This window comes from Haplochromis burtoni, unplaced genomic scaffold (genome assembly GCF_018398535.1).
Source record: "Haplochromis burtoni strain Fernald_Lab_line unplaced genomic scaffold, NCSU_Asbu1 Contig_158, whole genome shotgun sequence".
Taxonomy (NCBI): Eukaryota; Metazoa; Chordata; class Actinopteri; order Cichliformes; family Cichlidae; genus Haplochromis; species Haplochromis burtoni.
In genome coordinates this window covers 921,027-944,780 of record NW_024582519.1, presented here as the reverse complement: position 1 = coordinate 944,780, position 23,754 = coordinate 921,027, and the positions used below count along the sequence as shown (strand labels likewise).

The 23,754-nt window shown below is 40.0% G+C and overlaps 1 protein-coding gene across 8 annotated transcripts in view; it reads left to right on the top strand.

Annotated features, from left to right (window-relative positions):
* The window catches only part of inpp4b (inositol polyphosphate-4-phosphatase type II B), a 182,288-nt gene that overhangs the window by 125,398 nt on the left and 33,136 nt on the right, over positions 1–23,754 (top strand). For all 8 annotated transcript variants that reach the window (XM_005932330.3, XM_005932329.3, XM_005932328.3 and 5 more), the window contains 2 exons: positions 10,030–10,134; positions 13,808–13,916. In XM_005932330.3, coding sequence (XP_005932392.2) covers positions 10,030–10,134; positions 13,808–13,916 — 214 coding nt within the window. The remainder of the gene's footprint in view (positions 1–10,029; positions 10,135–13,807; positions 13,917–23,754) is intronic.

Here is a 23,754-nt window from a genome sequence, read left to right as displayed (position 1 = left end):
CTAATGACCATTTAATCAGCTGAATCTGATTAGCAGCACTGCTACTTACCCTCTTAATTTCTATGTAAGCAGTAAGGATGTATTTAGCTTTTCATGGGGCTGTGTGGAGATCTGTGAAAGCGTTCCTTTCACCTTGACGATGTTGTCCCGTCATGGTGAAAATCATCTGCTCACATAGTCGAGGGTCCTTAAGAAACACTGTAAAGAGGATAGGTACAGGTGTCTGATTTAGCCCAGTCTTGGATCAAAATCCTGAAGTATCCTCGGACCCGATGGGTTAAGTGCACACATAAAGGAAAACTTTGAACTCAAGGATCGATTTTGGGGTGAAAGCATAAGGAGAAGTTCCTGTTAAAAGAGTTTCCATAGCAACGCAGGTTTCATCAGGGGCAAATAAAATATGTACATGGCCATGTGCTCGTCTGTGTTTGTTGCACATAAACGCATCAAAACTGATACAGCCCTGTGCCAGGAGCAAACAAAAGCGTGAGTCTCACATCTCATTTATAAATATCCAACCTTCCATTTAGTATGCAGTTACTTGGCGTGCAATCTTTTCTGCAAATGTTTTACATAATAAAATTTATCCATGCAGTTAGGTCTAACGCGAAGACGGGAAGTAATTAGTCTGCTTCTCATTTATCCCAGGGTTTAACAGGTAGATGCCGAACGCGTGATTTTGGCAATGACGAGGTGTTGTTGAAAATGCATTCTGAAATACAAAGGTGATGCATGTGTTGCATATAGTTTGAACTTCAAAAGCTAGATAAAAGCTCGTATGAACAGCATGCATATACAGTACAGGATATTGCACTCTGTATGGGGCTTGTTCTCAAGCTTACGCCCTCAAAGACACAGTCCCATTAAATAAAATGAGAACAGAATCATTTTTATACATTTGTTATCCGTTTACAGGAGTAGCAAACGTATAAAAGACCAATCATTCTGAATTTGTTTCTTTCCCTCGCAGCAGCATGTTCCTATACATTTTTCAGCTTACTATGCACATATTAACATTACGGCTGGTGATTAATTTTCTACTGAGTTACCCTCATCCACATAATGAGATATTTGTCTCTGTTCCTTTGTTGCTTTGCCCAGCTGATAAGAAATAAAGATGGCTAAGCCTCGGTGCTGCCTGCCTGGACTCTGAGGAGGGGTTGAGGGAAAGGATAATGTGGTGTTGGTCATTATAGTTCCTGACAACTCACTTGCGTGGTCCAGATGCTGTAATACATGGAGGATCCCCCAACCCTATCTTGCTACTCTAATTCAGTCCTGCATTAACTTAACAGGATGACAGACGTTGCTAAACAAGCCGGGTGGGCAAGCTGCTGCAGATTAATTATTGATAACTAATATGATTAAAAAAGGTTGGGGAGGGAGAGACGAAAAGAGACAGACTGTGGAGGAGGTTGAGTGGGTGCACGAATGTGGCAGGAGGGACAAGAAATGAAAACATAATTACCAGAACAAACAAAGGGTGACAAATATGGCAACTGAGTGGCATTCGTCATAAGAGGAGTTCATTAACAAAAGTCAGTGGGCACGGCTGTCCTATTACTTGTGTCTGCACACAAATTAGGAACTTTCATTTAATTTCTCACTGTGCTCTTCTTTTGGAAATGTTCATGTCTAAGTACTACATTTAGACGGGATAAATAAATTAAAGTCTATATGTTATTTACAGTAGAACATAGAAATCAAATCAAATGTTTAAACTGATAAAATAAGGTCTTGATGGCAACAGTATATCTGAGAAATGTTGGGATGGGGTCATGTTTACCACTGTGTAGCCTTTTCTTTTAACAATAGTCTGTAAACATCTGGGAACTGATGAGACCAGCTGCTGGACCTTTGAGAGAGTAGTAGATGCAGTAAGCGCTCTAGCATTGTCTTCCTGAAATATCCAAGACCTTCCCTGAAAAAGACGTTGTCAGGATGGGAGCATGTCGCTCTAATACCTGTATATACCTTTCAGCATTGATGATGCCTTTGTAGATGTACAATCTGTCACTTCCACAGACGCTAACACACCCCCATACCATTAGAAATGCAGGCCTTTGACCTGAGTGCTGATCACAAGCTGGATGGTCCCTCTCCTCGTTAGTCTGGAGGACGTGCCATGCATGACTTCTTCTTTGCGTGATAGTGCTTTAACCTGCATTTATGGATGACGCAGTGCAGTGATTTCTATGAGAGAATCCAGCCTGTTTTTAATGAAGTGCTGCCCGAGGACCTGAAGATCACCAGTATCCAATATTGACTTTGGGCCTTGTCCCCTTGCACACAGAGATTTCTCCATTTTCTCTGATTTTTTTCATGAAGTTTTTCCACAATTTGTAGATGCAGATTTTTCAAGGTTGGTGAACCTTTACTTCAAAGATGCTGATTTCATACTCAATGAATGCCCCAGTTAACCTAATTATGTGTTACTCTGAATGTTTCTTTTTAGTACTACTTACTTTTGTTGACCCAGTTCCAACTTGTTTAAAACATTTTTTCTGTTTTTCTTGAAATACTCAAGTTGTCATGTTAAACATTTGACATGTTTTTTGTGTTCAACTTAAAATGTGGATTTATGAGATTTGCAGATCATAGCATTCTGTTCTTGTTTACTTTTTACACAGCGTCCCAACATTTTTCAAATTGGTGCTATAGAAAACAAAATCCAAAGGTTTTGAAATTGCACATGGTTACAATAAAGAAGAGAAGCAGTTCTCTGGGAGGTGGATGAGTTTCCATGTTCAGGTCCAACATTCTTCCAATTTTTAAAACCACTGACCTCAGTGAACAAATCATTAACTGCATTCCATTAATAAATGACTCATCCCTGCTTGCACTGTTTACCAGCTGGTGAGTTAAAGGTGCAGTCATAGTCCTGTTAGTGTTAAACCTTAGCTACTGTCTGCAATCTCCTCTCTAAAATGTCAGTCATCCCTTTGGTGAAACGTTAGGCCTCTGAGCCTTCGCTTATGGGATAACTACAGCTTAAGGCCCAGAGCTGAGTGTTTAAGGCAGTGTCATATATCTGTGTGGCTGACAGTAAAGCCTACTCATTGCAGAGATAGCAGGGCAGGTGGACATGATATTTTTTTCCATAATATCTGTATTAGGACAGCCATCTTTACAGTCTGCTTCCTCCAGGTAAAGATGTTCACATACATTTTCTGTTTTGCAGGTTAAAAATGAGGACCGAATGTTAGATAAACCACAAATTGGTTAAAAGAAAAGAAAGTGACGTCAGACATGACACACTTGTTTAAATCATAGTCCTGTCCAATGTTCCCTCTAAGCTGCGCACATGCGCAATTGCGCACTGCTGGCACGGTCTCTGCGCACAGAAAAAAAATCTAACCTGAATTGAAATTAAAATGAATACTTTAACAATTCTGTTTTGCAGTGTTAGTCAGTGAGTGACTGGCTGCTCCCGTATGGGATTAGAACGATGCCACCTTATCCCATAGTCCAGCCGCTGATGTGATTCACATTCGTATATACGCAGCTAATCAGCGTCGTTGACAGGCTATGACAGCGTCCTTATGTGCCGACACCGGTGTTTTAGCTAACAAAGCGGCGTGGCTGATGTGGAGTGAAGCCACGTTAATGACAACGTGTACAACCATTGGAGATGTGAGCAGGACAGACGGAACAATTGACGGAAAAAGTGTGGACTTTATACCAGTTTTTAAACTGTGTTGATTGGCCAAGTAAATCCAGAGTTATGATAAAAATATATGCAATGTTTGGTTTCCTTGCTGAATACTATCGTTGTTTATATTTACTTCAGGAAGAAACGATAAAATCAGCATTTTATCAGGAAAACGCTCGAAAGCACTCTCCACCTGTGAGCAAAGATGAAACCAAAACACACCCCCACCCTTTAGGAGTGACAGCGGTTTTGAGATGTGAGAGATTTGCGACGTTTAGCGCAAATCTTGTGTAGTTAGTCTGTAGTGTAGTCAATAGTTTTGTTGTGTGTTCAGAACAATGAGGTGACTGCTGAATGTTAAGGTGTTACAGCAGTGATACATCTCCTGTTGTCAGGCCTGCAGGTATCAGGCTGTTGTTCTCCTTTATCTCATAGTGGACAGAAATTATTTTTTGGAGTGGCACAAATAATTTGTGTGGCATCAAAATTGATGCAGAACAGCGGATTATTCTGTAAATAGTTTGAAATGGCTGCATTTTTAGGTAAACAGCTGCAGAAAATGTTGTTGTTTGCATAACTCAGTTACTTTTTTGAAGAAGTAACTATATAATGAATTGCCCACATTGGTCATTAAAAAAAAGAAAGAAGAAGAAGTTAAAATTGGAGTTCAACTTATTTTTACTTCCAATAGTGTTAACATACTACACAGGTTTTTTTTTAATTTATTTTCATTGTAAGTGGGCTAAAGCAGTTAATTAAAAGTAGTCTAACATAAATGTAAATGCTGTAATTTGATTATTTTAATAAACCATGTAACTTGGATGGATTCGATGCTGGCGTGACCACAGTGCACACGTCTGCTGTTGCTCACAGTGGTCCAAGGGACCACTCAGGGAGTTGGTGTGTTCGCTCAGACACATGAAAAATTAGAGGGAACATTGGTCCTGTCAGACCAATACCACTGCTCACACAGCATGTGTTCAATTCTCCTGTGTCTCTACAACATGGTGTCTCTCTGCATGGATTCAAGAAAGAAAAAAAACCTGCTGTCCTCTCAGCACCACAGGATCACGAACATGATCTGTCATCTTTCATATGGACAGAAGTACACTGATCTGTAAGACTTCATACATACTGGTTGTTGGCTTTTTTTTTTAAATGTTCATTTAGTTGTCAGGCAGACATATAGGATAATGTTCACTCATCTTCTGGAGGAACAAACAATTTCCACACGCCTCTATACAGTCCTGTGGAAACTTTGTCCTGTGGTTCTGATCCTTTAGATGTTTCATTCAGCAACATATTTAGGTCAAATATCAGTTTGCGCGTGTTGGGCTCATTTTATATAGCAGTAATGAAAATGTGTTGGCATGCCATGATGAGCTAATTTACTCAATTAAAAATGTCATTGTGGTGATATCAGAAATTAGCCAAATACAGCCTGACAGAACTGTTAAAACTCCTTGTGCTGTTTAGCTAATCCCTGGGCACCCTTCACACTATGATTGGCTTTAGGATTACACCTTTAGACATGTTGTGGAGGTTATATAAGCTCATAGTATAAAGGTAATAAAAGCACTATATGAATTGCTGAATGTCGAATGATTTACTAGTACGTAGTACTGACTGATTGCAGCATTGAAAACTGCTCATGCTTTGGTTTGCACTGTATTTTTAAGCAGAATGTATATTTAGCTAGAAACGGCATCTGTCTATTTTTTCACTTTGATAAAGGGCAGCAAATCTGCCACCTTAGTAAGAAGACATGATTGATTTCAGCGCTCGTAAAAATACCAGCCACATCTCCAACGTCTACAGCTGAGTCATTAGTGTTAGCCATTTTTGAGGCAACACATTTCAGCTTGAGTGGGTCAGCAGTTGCACCATTATATGCTGTAATTGAGTTGCAGTGAGTTTGTTTTCATCTCTGGCCTTCCTGCCAAATGATGTTAAAAATTTGTGGCGGGTTACAGGTTTTCTCATCTATCTTCTGTGTCAACATAGATCGTAAATAGTGCTGAGGCTCTGATTGTTGGCTATTGGTCTGTTGCCTCAAGAGTGATTACAGGAGGAGAAGATTCAGTACAGCTTAGTTAAGTTTTCCTAAAGGTGAGTTATGTTGCTTGTCAGATAGAAGAGTTGCAAAGTATGGTTTTAGTCATTATTCTGCAGTCAACACGCTATACTGCCACTCACACACAAATTAAACATGTTAAGTAAACGAATTACTGACACGAGCAATTTGTTACAATAAAATCATTCTAAAACATTTAGAAATTATGCCAGAATTTCACACTCTGGACATTTTTGGTGTTGTTAATATGACAGGAATGTCTTCGACTAACCAGAATATTTTATGAATCCCCTCCTAAATAAGGAATGTTTGTTTATCCTGTAATGCTGATACAAACTGCTGCACAGGAAAGTTTTTATTCTTTCCTGGTGGGTTTTCCTGGGGAAAAAAGTCACTTCCTCTGGCTTAAAGGAATGTGATGATGTGTTTCCCACATCAGCAAAAGTAGGTTTGTCTGCCCACAGCCTTTGTGTGCAGACAGACTATTAATGTGTCTCAAGAAGCTTGGCATTCATCGACACACAAATTCTGGAAAAGTCATCACAAGACAAGCCTTTGCGATATTAAATATAACACTGCTGAATAAAAACACCTGATCGGCCTAATGCTGCAATTGCTTTTATAAAACAGAATGAATAGATGCAGCTTCTCATTTAAACACTCTGAACCATAGCAGGCAAGACCCGACGGTTCAGGCTGTGTGGAAATGGCCCTGAGATAATCCAGCACGTAACAACAAGGTGCAGGGTCTGTAAGTGTCAAGGTCAAAATGGGATATGCCCTCCAGATTGGTTGAGGATGACTGAGCTAAGATCCTGTGGGACTTCTTGGTCTATCTGGAAGTTGGTCCGTCTGTATCTGGAAGTCATCTGGTGGACAAGCAGAGGAAGGCGGCTGTAGTGATAGAAAGCTATACCACGTGACAGCAACGTGAGGGAGAAGGAACACGAGAAGTTCGAGAAATACCAAGGACTCAAAGAGGAGGTAGAGAAGCTGTGGAGGGTGAAGGCAACAGTGGTCCCCGTGGTAATTAGAGCACTCGGGGAGGTGACCCCCAAACTTGGCGAGCAGCTCCAACAACTAGCAGATTCCAGAAACAACATCCAAGATCTCTGTCCAGAAGTTTGTAGTCATAGGAACACCAAAGATACTGCACAGGACCGTTAACCTCCATGCCTCTGGTAGAGGACCCGAGCTTGAAGGGGATATATTTATATATTTTATAACTCAATTACTTCTACTTGCAAAGATTGCAGTGCCTCTTTTGCTCGAGTGTATTTGAATGCTCAAAAGGCTAATGACCCCTGTTGGATATGAGCAGCCAAATTGAAGTGTCAGAAAATGATTTTGAGCTTAAATATAAGCCAAAAACAAAGAATGTCATTTGGCAGGAACATTTAATTGGACATTTTGAACAGAGTAGTGTTTGCAAAGGACATAAAGTACTGTGCTCAAAGCATTACACCATAAATTAGAGGTTATTGCAAGGTTGCAAGTCAGCTGATTTTGACTTTGCTGGGTTCCAACTGTGTGTTAAACAGTCTTGATGCACATTAAAAGGTAGGGTATTTTGGTTTAACAGTCCAGTCCATGATGGTGAACATGAAAGAATTGATTACAATAATTTCTTCATAGCTTACAGTATTTTAAAACTGTATGATTACTTTCTGACATTTTATTTAAAGGTTATTGTTTGTTTGGGAAAATTGTCCTCTCAGTTATCTTAAAGTCCTGCGAAATGTGAAACTGTGCTCTATTTTTGGGGCTGTATTCTGAAGTCAGATTCATTAAGTGACCAATTCTGACGGAGAACGAACAAATGTCTTCCGTTTATACGGCATATTGTAGCAATTAAGTTGTAAAAGTCCCCGCATCCGTAGAGGTATATCTGAATCTGCACTGCAGCCACTTCAACAACTTCTAATTTAAATCGATTTTAATTTGCTTTGTATTCCCTTTTGTCACTCAGTCGTGCATTAAATAGATCTCAAGTCACTGAATTGCGCAGGGGTTTTCTTTTCATTGGTAAATCAATCAAGAGAACAATTGATCATATATTTAACTTATTATCTAATGCTTCCTGCCTCTGTGTCTTTGTCCCTTGCCACATGAACTGATGAAGTGAAAAGCCGTGTAATGTAATGTGGTGTAGCTGTAGCAGACAGTAAGGGCTTTCTATAATACAATAGGCTGACAAATGACAAGGCTGCAGACATGATGAACCACTTTGAAACTCAGATATATGGTTTAAAAGTAATAGAACACCGTTGCTTCAAATCAAAGCACATTGAATACAGTTTATGGTGTAACACAGTGAATAAGCATGAAAACATCATTAGATAAAATCAGAACATTCTTCACAGTGACACAGCTTTGCACTTTTCAGAGAAACACTTTGTATTTGCAACGCCAAATATGTTGGAATATATGTGGTATATGGGTTGGGTTTTTTTTTTTTATATGAAAGACTCAAAAGGAAGACCAAATGACTAATATTGCAGAAAAAAGATACAATTTGCTCAGGGAATGTGGATTATACTCTGACATTAAGAGGAGCAAATTAAAACAGCTGAAAGTTATGTTGCAGGACATTATGATACAGTCACACTAGTGAAGACAGTGATTGGAGAACATTATTTCGACTTTATGCAATGAACTTGCAATCTCACTGCCTTTGAAATGGCTGCTTTGAGGACGGCACTTACACTCAGTTGCTGTCTGTCATGATGATGATAAAATGGTCAGTCTGCTATTAGATGGCACTTGAATAACAAATATGTTGCTGTCTACATACACAGACATTCATGTTAACTAATTATATTCAGATTCCAGCCAGAAACTCATGGATTTGAAACAATAATCTCTCCACAAATAGTGACACAGTTGTTGATGGTGATCTAACTTAAACGCGAATACAACCAGTTGGCAACCAGTTGAATTGAGTGCCCTGCTACAAAGAGATGCATTGCAGATGAGTTGCGCTCATCAGCACAGATGGACTCAGATTGATTGCTACATGTTTGCAATCTTTATGCATGTGTATACAGTGGTCCCTCGCTATAATGCGGTTCACCTTTCGCAGCCTCGCTGTTTTGCGGATTTTTTTGAGTGCAATTTTGCTTTTTTAATTTTTTTTTTCACAGCGCATTGTGTTCTGCGTCCTAATTGGCTGTAGACCATTGTCAATCAATCTCCTCCATGCTGTGTCTCCTGTACAGTACAGAATGCGTTCACCTTGTAAAATTTACATAAATCTTCGATCACTAGCAGTGTGACTCTGAAGTGCTGCACTGTATATTTGTAAGTTTTCTCCCCAACAAACACCACAATGTCGACGAAACGTTTTGCACCGTCAGAGGCACCTGTGGGTGCTTTTGGTTTCATTCTATAATACTAAACTTGTTTTTCTACAAAGGTTTGAACTTTGAGAGTGTTTAAACAGGAGAGAAAAGTGTGAAAATGTTCATGCCTGTCTTATAAAAGTGTATAGTGAGGGGGTTTTACAGCCTTAAAACATCTATAATAATTGTAAAAAATAAAGTTGGCTACTTCGCCGATTTCACCTATCGCAGGTTATTTTTAGAACGTAACTCCCACAATAAACCACTGTATTGGACTGATTATTATTTGCAAACCTTCAACTGCAAATTGACTTTTCTTAGAGTGACTGTTGTCAGTCCAAATCAGACTGCCACTGTTTGGAGATAGATTGGCTCCCATTGGCCAATCTGTGTAGTTACCATGTGATCGAATAAGGTTGGTGGTGTTGCACCTTAAACTGCAGGTGACCAGTTGGTCAGCAGAGCTACTTGTAATCAATTTCTAACAGATTCAACGCAGTCACCAGTTTTTCATAGTTGCATGGAGTCAGCCATCCTGCTTTTATTTTAGGGTGATGGAGCCATTAGAAACATGGCAAGATAGGCCAGCATGAGACCTTTTGGACTGTATAGCCAGAAATCCTCTGGTCTTCTGAGAAATGTAGAAATAATGATATATCCTGATGCAATTTTTTATTATTTGCATCAGGATATATCATTATTACACTGACAAAGACTGCACACTGGTCAATTTAAATGTATGTAAACGTGAAATAAATACATGTTAATTTAGCAAAGAACTTGGTGTCTTCAATCATTTGTGTAGGAAATGTATCAAAATTTGGTTGTGGTTACTACAAATACCCAGCATAACTTCTACACAATCGCTTTTACAGTACAAGGATTTTTTTTCTTCTTTCTTCTTCAAGATCTTGACCAACACAACCTGGTTTTGTGACATATACTGTTGTTTATGTTTTCAGGTTGCTCATTCAAGCCAAGCTGCTGCAAAGCTCAAAAGTCTCTGGAGTTTATTCCGATAAACCTGCACACCCAGAGGATGAGGGTGACATGCCCCAAAAAAACAGGTACTGCACCTCTGACTTGGACTTGTTTTAGATTCATCATTGCATGTATTGTCTTCAGACGTCCTTTCAGACATGTTCAAGAGCAATTAGGTTTTGTGTGGGAGAACAGTTTCATTCTAAGTGGTTCTCAGCTCAAGCTGTGCACAACGTAACTTCAAACACGGTATGGAAACATTGTCACCTACTGTGCTTGACTTCTCCATCTGTCTGAGACACTCAGGGGGCTCAGACAGGGAGGTTCTAGGTCATCATCCGGGCTGAAAGGTGAGAATTAACTTGGCCTAAAAAAAAACAGACAAAACACTAATTAAGCCCTTTGAGTTTTTGTGGAGTGAAGGACTAGGCTGTCTCTTCCACTGCTGCTCTGTTGCTGGCAGAGGCTGTTTTTGCCCTGGAACTGTCTCAGCATATTAAGGCAACTAACTACTTCCTGATGATCTGTGAATGGGCTCCAGTGCAACTAAACAACAGATGATTGATAGAAAGTTGAAGACAGGCAAACGTTGAAATACATATCAGTCTTTCTTTAAGGCTTCTGATAGGACAAATAAAAATAGTCAAACAGAGACATTATACAGTTCTGCGACTTTTTATCTAAAAATATTAATATAAACTTTAGAGACACTATTAATTCCCTTCTGTTGGCCCAATTCACACCAGACAGAGATGCTGCAGCTTAAGTGTAATGCAGAGTATACACAGCTTCCACTGGTGTCACAATGTTAAGTAAGTAATGTTGATCCGCGGTGCAAAAGTCTCAATCCATCCATCATTTCTTTATATTTTGCTTTCAAGAAGCCAGACTTTCTTGTAATTGTAGATTTGTGTATGATAAGCCATCTAACTCTGACATATTGAATCAAAAAATGAGGCATCTAACTGATGAACAGACAACTTGGCACTCCTAACAGCCTACTGTAAAAACACATCATTTATTTAATTTCTTGAGACTTATTTCATGGCAAACATAACGTGGTTTGACAGATCTAAAGTATCATTTTTGAGACAACAAAGTGATTCTCAAATAACTATTACACAAAAACCTGGGATGGCTCAGCGTGGTGTGCAGTGTGTCCTTAAAAAGTTTGAGGAAAGTGGAAAAGTGGAGGGCAAAAGAAGATGTGACCATTTAAAAGATTATCTACAGCAGATTAACAGTATCTGAAAGCTATGTCCTTAAGAAAGGACAGGACATGACTGGGAAGAAACCCACCAAAGATCCAGATTTTACACAGGACCTGAGAGATGCACCTGCACATCAAGAAATGAGGGATGGTATTGTAAGTTTTACACAATAACATATTGGCTGAGAGATGTTTCACCAGTCGAATCGCTAGTCAAATCAGACTTTTTAAAGTGCTTTAAAGCACAAAAGTTATGGAAATGTGGCTTTCAGTACTTTGGTATGATTTTACAACTAATCCAAGATGGATGCAGTAAGCCAAGGAAACCATAAAAACGTAGCCTTCGTCTTTCGTGATACTTTTAAGAAGCTCTATTTTACAGTATAGAGCTTCTACAGTATGTATTGATACAGCAACACGACTGGCTCATGGTTTCCAGTTCACTTGCTGATTGTCTCTAATTAGCTCAACATGTGCCAGCTTTCATGCATGTTCATCAGTGGTTATCTGATGTGAATGGTTAAGTGCAAAATTAAGACAGAGAGCCACTGATGAGAAGATTGTCTTTAAAAAATAGCCATCATTTCTGGGTATTAGGCTATCCTCGTGTTTTAATTTATTCTAGCAACCTTTATTGGATGTAAAATTCATTTTTTTCCCTTCAAATTTACTTGATTTGAAAAGGCAAAAGAAAAACCACAAGGAAAGAAAATGATTGCAATCAGAGAGGCACAGAAGACAATGAAAACTGGTCCTTAATGCAACTGAGTTTCAGTTTCAACTACAGTGAAGAGCTCTATTTTTCCATTTGATTTTCTGAAGTGATGAAGTTTGGCTATGTAATTTACTCAACAATGCAAAACCATTAATTTTCATTTTGTCTCCCGATCGTTCAGCAAGAAAAGAAAATAGGGAGGAAAGCAACACTTCCAGCTCTAAACAGTATTCATTTGTCTTACTGTGAGTGGCTGTCTTCTGCCTCTAAAATGACAACTATAGAATATTTCCAGCCTAAATGCACAGCTCGGCAAAGCTGAACTGAAAGCATTATTCAGCACTCATTTAGGTCGAGTAAAACAATGCTTTGTCATTGTTAAAAGGGACTGTTGAATGGGTTAAGCATGGATTATAACCAATCATCCTGACTGCCACAACCAGTTTACTCTTTCCAGAAAGCCACTGTCCTCTCAGTATAACAGCTTGCTCCGTTGTTGATTTATTGAGAAACGGTCGGTGTGTGAAAAAGAGCAAGCAAATCGAGCACAAATTGGTCATTGTGCTTGATGTTCTGAAACCCGCCATTGCTTTTCAGTATACTTCTGCTGGGGGGAGAACCAATTAAGGGAACTTGGATATCTGAAAACTCCAGGGGCCAGACATGTGGCAGTCAGGGAGTGTTATGGCCAGGCACCTCAATAATTAATGGAAGAAACAGTGGGTAGTAGCAAAGCCTCGACATCAAACCACTATTGGTCTACAGTGGTGTTGTCATTTACTTCTCTGTGGCAAGACTTGCAACTGTTGTGTCATTAATTTGTGTTTTCAGCCTCTTTTTTTTGGTTAGAATATTATTGTGGACTGTTGTTTTCTCATGGGCGTTCATTAACTGACCAAGCACTAAACCACACCAAGATATACACCCCCCCCCCCAAACCCCCTTCTGTTTTTCCTGCTTTAATTGACAGTTTCAGCCATTACTCATTCAAATCAAGCCCTGTTCTAAGCACCTCTGTGCCGCCTAGCCGTCTGTGAAGTGTTTATTTACTTATGACCCCGGTGTGCAAATTGAAATGAAATACTGTGACATTGGTTGTCCTTCCAGGTCAACGTGGGACCAGACCAAAATAAAGATGAAAAGATGGCAAGAAGTAGAGCTAAGCATACATAGAGATAATTAGAGGCTGACAGATATGAGATTTGAAAAAATGATTTCAATACCGATATTTGGTGACGAAAATCTGATATATTGTTTTTTCCTTTCACAAAACATAAATAGATCCTCTTAACGTTGGTTATGTGTCGTTATTTATGATTCCTTACTAAGGTAATATGACAGCGCTGTTTAAAAATTATTTTGCTTTATTGAAACTCACGTGATTACTTGTTGCCATTTGTTGCCAACATAGTTTAACAAACTGTTCAACTTCAACACTCATAACATGCTTGAAGGGTGTTTCTCCCATCTATTGTTTAATTGCTAATTTTTCATTTATTGGCCATTAGATATGGAGGTCGGCATATTTACATTTTTTTTTTCATATTTTAATTTGAGCTGAAGCCGGAAGACAGCCACATCTTAATATCACATTAGAGTCATTCCTCATGTCTGTGTGTCTTGAAATTACTCTTATTAGCAGCATTTCCATCATTTCCGTAAAAAATCCTACTTGAAATTATATTAATATGTAATTTACTTTGACAGGATTCATTCTTGTTCTCAGTTTTCTCAATTCGGGGTCCTCCAGTAACTCCAGTTTTGCAGGTTCTGCCTTTAAAAAAAAAAATCAGTATCTAAAATGCTGTGAACTCAATTTTCTCTCTCTTTACAGATGCGTTTTACGACATCGTCACTGTTGGTGCCCCAGCTGCCCACTTCCAGGGCTTTAAAGGTGGTGGTCTCCAGCGACTCCTGAGCAGATATGAAGCAGAGAAAAAGAGGTACAAAATAAATGTTTACACCATGAAGGCATAGGTACCGGAGTGATTTAATCCAGGCCCATGTTGGAGGAACTGGCTTTTATTGACAAAAGAATCTAACTTGGTCATAATTAATACTGGCAAACAAATTTGTCCCTGGCCCACAGACTTTATTTTCGGAGCCCCATACAGTTACTTACAGCCAAGCTATTGCTGAAATTAGACTGGGACTCTACTGCCTCTGACAGCTCTATTTGACTCGAGGCAACAGGCGTGATGGAAAAGGTTTGTTGAGTCAGAACTTCCTCTGCACCTGTTCTTTTTCCTGGCAAGCATTTTTCTTCTTCCTAAATATGTTCGTGAACACTGAAGAGCCGCTTTTTTTCTGCAACTACCCAGCTGCCAGCTGCAGCTCGCACTCGAGTTTTAAGGTTTCAAGAAAGGGGGAAATTGTCAGCTGAGTTTATGAGCAGCGATAAAACTGGTACTACACAACGATGTTTTGAGTGCACATGGACACCAGTTGTCAGATGGGTCTGCAGTTAGTCTGCAATAATCCAGCCATTGTGATGACCTCTAATTTTTCTCATAGAACCAAGTCCTTCTTCTAAAACAATATGAATTCTTAAAAAAATATTTGCTTGGAGTATAAACTCTTTCTAATATACTGCTCTGTCTCAAACCAGTGTTCAACCTAGAAACATTTTTAGTGCCTTTCATTGACAAACAGGCAGATTTTTATATTTTTATGTTTTATTAAGTTCGGTATTTGGCTGTGAAGCATCTCTCTGCTTCATGGCTGGATGGGTTAAATGTGTCTTGTTTGCTTTCTTCACTGACCATCACTGCTAGATCTCCAAATCCTGTCATGGTGCTGGGTCTGTGATCCAACGTTTGTGTTTGAATCTTTGAGTTTTGTTAATTCACGATTGTTTTTGATTTTCAAAAATTGTTAATTAGTTCCCTTTACTGTCCCCTCCCTGTTCCCTTAGTCTCATCTCAGGGCTCAACTCAAGTCTTCTGTGTTCAGTTACTCTCATTTTCATGTTGTTTATCTTTTTATCTCTCAGTCCTTTTCTCATTGTTTCCTGTTTTATTTTGGTAATCTCTTATCCTGCGTGCTTAGTGTTTAGTTTTTGCTTTACTCAGTCTCATTTCCTTGAAAAGTTTCAGCTGCATTCCCTGGTGTTTTCACTTCCCCTGATCACCCTCCTGTGTATTCATTGTTGCTATCTCCCCTAGTCCTTTGTCTGAGCGTCTGTTCTTCAATCCCTTGTGTCTCCCAGCTCTAGTTTTCAGTCCTAGTTTATGTTCAGCAGTGTTGGGACTAACACGTTATTAAGTAACGCGTTACAGTAACTACGTTATTATTGTGGTAACGAGCACGGTAACTAGTTATTATGCCAAAATCAGGAACGCGTTAGTCGTTACTGGGATTTAGATAGGGTCGTTACTCGTTACTTCGTGTGGTGGCTATCGCGGAGCTTCCACAGATTCAGTAACATTAGCAAGTGGTGGAGGCCAGCAGGTGGATGAGGGAAAAGGGGACGCAGAAGGAAAAGAGACCCGAGGCGGCCGCCGGTCCAAGTGTGAACTGAACTTCAGGTAAGAAGTTATGACCTGCAGTCTCTCTGGGTCAGATATGAACCAAGTTTAGGTGGAGTTTATTTTCGTTATTCTGACTTTTTCGTACTGCGTGCTAGCTAGCATGACGGAGTTTCTATACAGCTGGGTGGTGCTATTGATAGTTAATGATGTTGAACTTTATTTTGTTCATAAGGTTAATTATTAGAGTTGCCAACCGTCCCTAAAAACAGAATCGTCTCGTATTCAGAGAAAATATTACAGGTTTCGTATTGAGGTGAAAAGGAACAGTTTGTCCCGGTACTTCAGCTACAATGAAAAAGACACAAAGCTGGATGTTATTCTGTTGACGCTGCACAGCTGCCTCTTCTCTCTCATTCTCTCCCCTCCCTCTCCTGTTTCTACTTCAATCATGAAACTGATCAATGATCAGCTGATCGGCTTTTCTCTCTTGTTTGTTTATCGCCACTTTGCGCCAGAAAGAGGAAACCAGCGGATGTCGCGTAAACAACAGCAGCACGTTTAAGCTTGATCAGCTGTTGTTAGAATTTATTTAATATTAATTTCTAGTATCAGCTGATGTTTGCTGGAGCCACAGCTGTAAAAGCTGCTGGTCATGATATGGTTTGGTTATCTGGTGAGAGGGAAACATGAAGATGAAACCAGGAGATGTCCTTACTGGATCATCAGAGCTGTGATGGAGAAACAGGTTTACCTTTTAGGTGACATGAATGAGTTGAAGGGAAGTTATGAACTGTTTCTGAGAGACAAATAACACCAGGATCCTTTTCTAAGTAGCTGACAGCTGGTAACTGTGCAGGGGCGGGTCTAGCAAAGTTGTTGCCAGGGGGCAGGTAGGGCATTAACAGGGAGAGGGGGGCACAAAGAAATACTTTCTTATTCTCATTTCAAATGTCTAGCTTTTAATAAATAATTATCTGAAGTCTTACAACAAACGATTGATAGATTGATGCATATATACCATCAAACAGTGTACATCACACACAGCGTTTGTTTTCATTCAAAGGCTTTATGATTTTTCCTATAATGGGGCCGGTCTCTAGTCAAAATGCCCGGGCGATTTTTTGTCCCAGTCCAGCCCTGTATGCAGCTCATCTGCAGTCTGGTGTTACCTACATCTTCCTATTCGGAAGGCAGAATTTCCGAGTTCTGAGTACAATCGAAAGCACCACGACTGCAGTTTTTGTGTTGGATGTAAAAGGCGCACATGACGCTGTGACGTAGGCTAGAATCATGGCAGCAGTCAATGACGGTCCAGGCGTGGGATTTCTCTCGTGGAAATATGCACATTATCTTTTCCTTTCTATTGGTAGGTGGCACAGTGCACTTGTGGCAAGTAAGCAAGCTAGAAGACTGGCAAAGTTATGGAAGCAACACATTAACAAGAGAATTCTGAGTAAAACCAAAGTTACTTTCCCTAGTAACTAGTTACTTTGAAAGTAACGAGTAACTTGAAGTAACTGAGTTACTTTTGATAGAAGTAACTAGTAATGTAACTAAGTTACTAATTTAAAGTAACTTACTCAACACTGATGTTCAGTAAGTGGAAGATTTCAGTTTTCCTTCTTATTCAGTTTTGTTTTGTACACTGATCATCAGCTTCGATAAATTCTCGAGTTTCCTGTTTAACTATGCCTGAGAACCCAAAAGCAGAATCTGCTTTTGGGTTCTCACTTTCAACATTTGACAAATGACGTTGATAATGGTATTATGCACACACATACATATATAAAACTGAAAATGCCCTCAGGGGCCAACACATGCATATGAGTCTCTCAAACCCGAGATCAGCAGTATCCTGTAAATGTTGCTGTCTTTGCCTTTTGGATGCAGGATGGAGCTATATGTCACTGAGGTTCAGTATGTGGTCACTTGAGTGATGCCAGATGAAATGAAGGGTGATTTTTCCTATAGCTCCCCATAGAGTGCAAAGTCATTACAGACCATGCCAGATCCAATTAGTTACAGAGTTTGCAGCTCAAGAAAAGGGGGAGAAGCAAGATTGAGAGGGCTGAGGTATGGGTATAAAATGGATAAGCTGAAGGGAAAATAGTCGCGGCCCTGTGCTGATAATAAAAAATAAAGAAAGGGCTTTTTTTACGGTAAAGTGCACAAGTGAATTTGCTGAAGATGGTCAGTTTTATCTGCTAGCATGAACAATGATAATGTTAGCATATTTTCGAGAATCCACTGAAGTGAAATCATTCACTTTGAATGAGAGATTAGACTTCAGAAATAATTCTCTGGGGAGACACAGCTTTTTGTTTCATATTTGCCTTAGCTAATGACTCACTGTAGCTTAAATTTTCCAATTTTCCGCCTGGCTACCCGACTACGGCCTGCACTCGGCCTGCGTGTTTGACCTGGAATGTAGTGATTTGTCAGTAAAAACAGGAATAAACTCAAATTCTCCAAGTATTCACTCAGGCCATTATAACGGACGTGCACGCTTACTAAATGGCTGAAGGACAGGAAAGACACTCATTATTTTATTGTTCGGTTTGCCTTTATTGTGCACACACCAAACATCAGACCAACTATTTAGCCTAAAAGGACCTGATGAGGCTTTTTGTGTGTGTTAATGCGAAGTACTGTTGCTGTTTCTAAGCAAGAGTCCCTTAATTGCACTGTAAGTCAAGCCTATTTCAGCAGAGCAAAGATTCATGTGCACACACACACTCGCGCACGTGTTCATTATAATTCTTCCAGTATGCCTCCTCGGCTTTCAGAGGCAGCCTTTTGTAATCACATTTGATTAAAAAGGGAACAATCGGCGAGATGTGAGACTTGGCTATTCAATGTGATATTAATTCATCAAAGAGAAGATGGAAAAGGATTGAGGAAGGAAAAAAGGAAAACCTGAGCACAGAGGTGTTACCAGGAGGGCAATAAAAGAGCTATTTGTCTTTGTTCCCTGGACACTAGAAGAGAGAGACGGGGGGGCTCTTTCCAGATCCATTAAAAACCTGCACTCGCCAAACTTGGCATTGGTCAGAGTACGCAATGTAGTTTGTCTCTCAGGATGGGCCAGGAAAGAGTTTAATCAATAGCTACACTTAGTATTCCTCAAGGAATTTTGCACATGTACACACAGAGCAAAATCATTTATCTTTCATTAATGCGTGCAGTCCCATTTAAATGTCTGTTTTAAAAGTCACTGGGTTATCATCCGTTTTTAATTGAACCCTGTAGACACTGGTTTTGGATTTTACATTACCAATTATTCATCTAATCTGAATAATGATGCATTTTTTGTCTGCGTTTTTTGGAGACAGATTCAGAATCCAAACATTGTCCCCTTTTTTTTTTTTTTGTTTTTTTTGCCCTGTCTAGACTGAGGGAGACAGTGTGGCTGCATTTTACTGAAAGAAGGAGTTGCAACATAAACGTGTAGCTGGAACTTTTGTTAGGTCAGCTTTAGTTAGTTGGTGCAGACTTTATACAGCAGAGGTTCTCCCAGTATGTGTCTCTGAATTCTGTCCACCGTAACTGAGAGAGGAAGGAAGCACTGTCATTTCGCGAGGCCTCCCGGTCAAGCAGAACTGCCGAGTGACACATTTCAGGGACACAGAGAGTGGGTGAAACTCGCACAGCCTTAATAGAGTCTCACGGGGCTGATGTTCAGATTTAATGTGACTAGCAGCATGTTGTCCAACAAAATAACTTCCTCCCTGAATTACTGTGTGTGGTTGAGGGACAGGACATTGGCAGTGGCTGGGACTCCATGCTGATGGGCAGCAGCTTGTTAGTTCTTTGCCTGTTCTGGAGTCAGCCCGCTCCAGGTTGTGTGGATGATGGTGAAGGATGCTGGCAGAAGCCTTGAGGCTTCTCTGGTCACAGATCAGGGTCTGAAAGTGTCTGAATCATTAAGTAAAGTTTTGGCTGTTATTCTGAGAACCGCTCTGAGATCAGTGCCCAGTGGAGGATTCAACAACAGATGGGAGATTGGCGCTTTAAAGAATCTCATTTGAGATCAGATCTTCTAGCATGTAGCTACAGAAAACTGCATATTTTTACTGGGCCGTGAGGCAGTGGCCTGGTTTAAGGACCGTGATTAGAGCATGCTGTCTAAATGACAGAGGAGGCTTTGGCAGTCACCTGAAGTGCTCCAGAGCTCTGTGCTGACGTAGCTAAGTTTTACTCCTGCTGGCTGTCAGCAGGTTAGGGTTAGCTCTTCATTAATTTCCTCTACACTATTAATTAGCCATCCGTTGGAGGTGCTTGCTTAATTATGCCGCTGGGCCCAGTGGTTTTCTCTTTCTCATTACTGTCATAACCAATTCCTATTGATCAGATGGGAAAATCAAAGAAGTTCACCATGGACAAACAAAGAGTTTTAGAAGCATCTTGTCAGGCTTGGAATTTCCTCCTGAACTAAAGTTAGGTGAAAAAAAGTGGTGTGCCATTTGTGTCTGAGCATCTGGATGAGCGAGATGCTGCTTGTCTATGAAAAGTGAATCCTAAGAATGGTGATAATTTTATGAATGAATCAATGTGCAGGTGTAAAGCGCACTCAAGTGTGCCGTGCTTATTGTGGGAGTGGCAGCACACCTTCGGTATTTTAATGACTGGTGCAGGGCGCACCGAGAGTGGTGAGAGGTGGGATTAAAAGGAATCCATTATCATACATTATCAGTGAGTGTGTTAAAGTCTGGCAGCAGTTCTTTCTGAAAACATTTCTCTTGCCACAGTGCTGTCTGTAAAGGAGCCTTACCTGAAAGGAAACCAATATTCACAGTAGAAGGAGACATGTGAGTGCAAATATTGTCCGATGCAGACATACCTCAATAGTCAGATGAATCAAATTGTTGTTTCCGACATTTTCATTTCATTGTGTTGACGCCACAGACCACAGCATTTCCATTATGAAAATTATGAAAACTTAACAGCAAACTGTGTAAGAGTCAGCACAAAGCAAACCCAAAAATACACATTAAAAGCAGAGAACACAGCAGTGCAATGCAACAAGACACACTGCACAATACAAAATGAGATACAAGATAGAGCACAATAAAACAGGAAGATAATTATTTGACTCCATAACTGATCCCAGTTTTGTTTAATATGACATCCAAATCAGTATGCAGTTTAAGTTCTCTTGATGAAGACTTCCTCATGTTGAAAACAGAGAAAAGCTTGTTTTAATCAGACCAAATTTCCATACTGAGTAAACATTTAAATTTTTCTAGATAATAAGCCACAGCATTAAAAATAATGTTTACACTGTAACTTTCAAATAAAGGACAATGCTGGGGATATAAAGTATGAGTAATACCAGGATTGTAATGTTAAAGCATCAATATAACCTTATTATAATGCACACACCAATGCTCTGTTGACTGAGTAACTTTCATCCCTTAAAATACTGACCCTGTACATATTTAAGAAGAAGAAGAAGAAGAAGAGCCGTTGCAGGGGGGGGGGGAAAGAAAAAGCAAGGCTTGGACACTGCTAGCACGGCGCCTCCACAAACACAAAGCAGGAGATGAAGCATCGCTGAATATGTTTCCAAACCAACTGGGCAGGGATAGCTCAGTAGGTAGAGTGGTGGCCCCGTGATCGGAAGGTCGGGGGTTCGACTCCACTGAACAGCTGCTCCCCGGGCGCTGCACTGGCGGCTGCCCACTGCTTCACTGGGTGAATGGGTTAAATGCAGAGGAACTATTTCCCTATGGGGACTAACACGCACACTTTACACTTTACTTCATTCTAAGCCAAAGACTAGAAAATATGGTGAAGCATGTTTTCCCTTTGGTTTCACCTTTGGTCTCCCCTGCTTAATTGGTTTTCCCTTCGTCGGGAGCAGCGCTGGGCTCTTCAAATCACGGACAAACAGGATCCCACATTCTTGATTTTTAGTTCACAAACACTTGTTGTAATGACTAACTACTCCTGACATTTTGGAGATGTTAGCTCTTTGTACAGTAAAGTTACAGCGGGATACAAATAACATCAGGCTGATCCTGCCACGATTTGTTCCCCCGGTTCAAATCACGGACAAACAGTATCCCACAGCTGTTTATGTTTTTAAACCCATTTTGCACAGAGAGGCATTTTTTTGAAAAATTTATTGATAGCAATGTTGAATATTATTACACAGGAAAAAAAAACAACTACACCTAAAATAATCACACCGTGACGCCTCTGCCTTTCTAAATGGAGGGACAGTAACTGCATGTATATATGTAAGCGTGTAAAACCTGCAGATAGAGACAAAATAGAAAACAAAATAAGATAGAGACAGAATCTGCAATTCATCTCATGTAAACAATAACGTGGCGCACACGTAATACAAAGGGGGGCTAGCAAAAAAAGTTTGGGAACCACTGGTTTAGCATAACATGCAATCATGAATTTCAGTGATGCATTGAAATTGTATGACACATGCATATTATTAAAAACATAACAACAGCAAAACTCCCACTCAGTTTATCGAAAAGTCTCAGTTTGTCCCTTTGAGGGGGGAAAAAGAAAACCAGTTCACTTGAAATGCTTCATGCATTACTGTATGTATGGAAATGTAAACTAATGAGTCTCTGAGGTCTGTAGTCATACACATAAATATTCATGAAATGCATACAGTCTTTACAGTTGGCATAGTCGCTGGACAAATGACTCATTCATGTTGTGAATTTTAATGAACACATTAACATTCTCTTCTCATACTGTTTGGAGCAATTGTACACAAAAGCAATACTCGATGTAAAAATATTTCCCAGTGGCACTAATAATTCTCTTATTAGTAGCATCGAATCTTTTATTTTCTTTCCCAATTAATTTCTCACTTCTTTTGTGGGGATTAGATATGATGTTGCAATGCAAGTCTCGCAGACATAATAGATCAGGCATTCAAAACACTCTGATAAAATGGCAACAAAGGTAGAAAACATTAAAAAGTTTTTATTGGAACCAATTTAAGTCAAACAGAAGGTTTTGGTCAGAGGGAGGATTTTATGAGTTCGGTAGTATCGGGTTACACTGTGCATTTCTGTCATCCTTTTGCTTTCTTGGGATCATGTTTAAAACACCTGGAACACAACACTCCAAAATTACATCAAAGGTGGAAAACGCACCCAGGGCTTGAAATGACACATCCTCCTGTGCTGCCCTTTTGCCCACTCATTAAGTTTCACAGATTTGCATTCACAGATTTATGCTGTTTTACCTTTGCACCATTTGCTATCTTGGTAGACCTGCTTGAACTGACAGCCATGCTGATGAGGCAATTAAAGTTCCTCGCCTTAGCCGGCCTTAGAGGGGATCAATTCTGTCCTCTAGCATCAGGTGGCGGGTCCCAACATTCATTATTGCCTGCAAAGGCTCCCTAATGGGATTGGATTTGTTCTTATGAGTCAACAGGGCTGTTATTGAATCTGAGTTGCTGAAGCAGTTGTCCTCTTCCTACAACTTTCTCCTTTGCCTCTTTTCTGAAGTGTCTTTGTTGTTGCAGTCCTGAAGGATTTTCTTTTTGGTTTCTCTTTAGTTCTGCATAATGTACTAAGACAGATGTAAGCTCACAGGGGATGAAAAGGTATTACAGACTTTACTTTGTTGCAGTAGATTATTCACTTTAAGAATTCTGTGTGGTGCGTATCATAGCGTTTGGTGGTATGGTTGTGGAAGTGGGGATAATAGAAGTGAGTAAGTAGTAATGTTGGGGTTCTGTGTGGTGTAGTACTTCACACAGTTTTCCCTGTGTCTCCATCTCACTTAGTGATTGCTTTGATTAGCTTTAAGCTTGTGGGTGGTAGTCCTCCAGGGGGCTCATTAGCTGTAATGACAAGGCCAAGAGTTTAAAGTTAGCCAGTCACACATAGTTGGTAGCTGGTATCTACTACGGCTAATTTCTTAAGGCCTTCAGCTTTTCACATTTATTGATACATCAGGTAACAGAGTTTCACACAGGGCAACATCTAAAGACCCACTTTCTTTCTCTCTCTGCAAATTATTAAGAGCGCTACAGAGAATTTTGTATTATATTTTGCCCTCTTTGTGTGCACCCCTCCCTTCATCTCCGTCTTTTCTTTTCACTCTCTTTCTTATGTCAATTATGCCTTAGGATGTGGCTCTGGGGTCTGGCCTACATAGAGGTTTGCACTCGAAATTGTCTCGGAGGGTTGCAAATGAATGCCTCGCTCCACGCTACATTTGATGGCAGGAAGTCAGCAGAAACTCATTGAAAGTCACTGGAACTTTACCCGAGGAGAATGTTTGATTGGAGTGATTTGCCCCGAATCTAGAACTGACAAAAGGT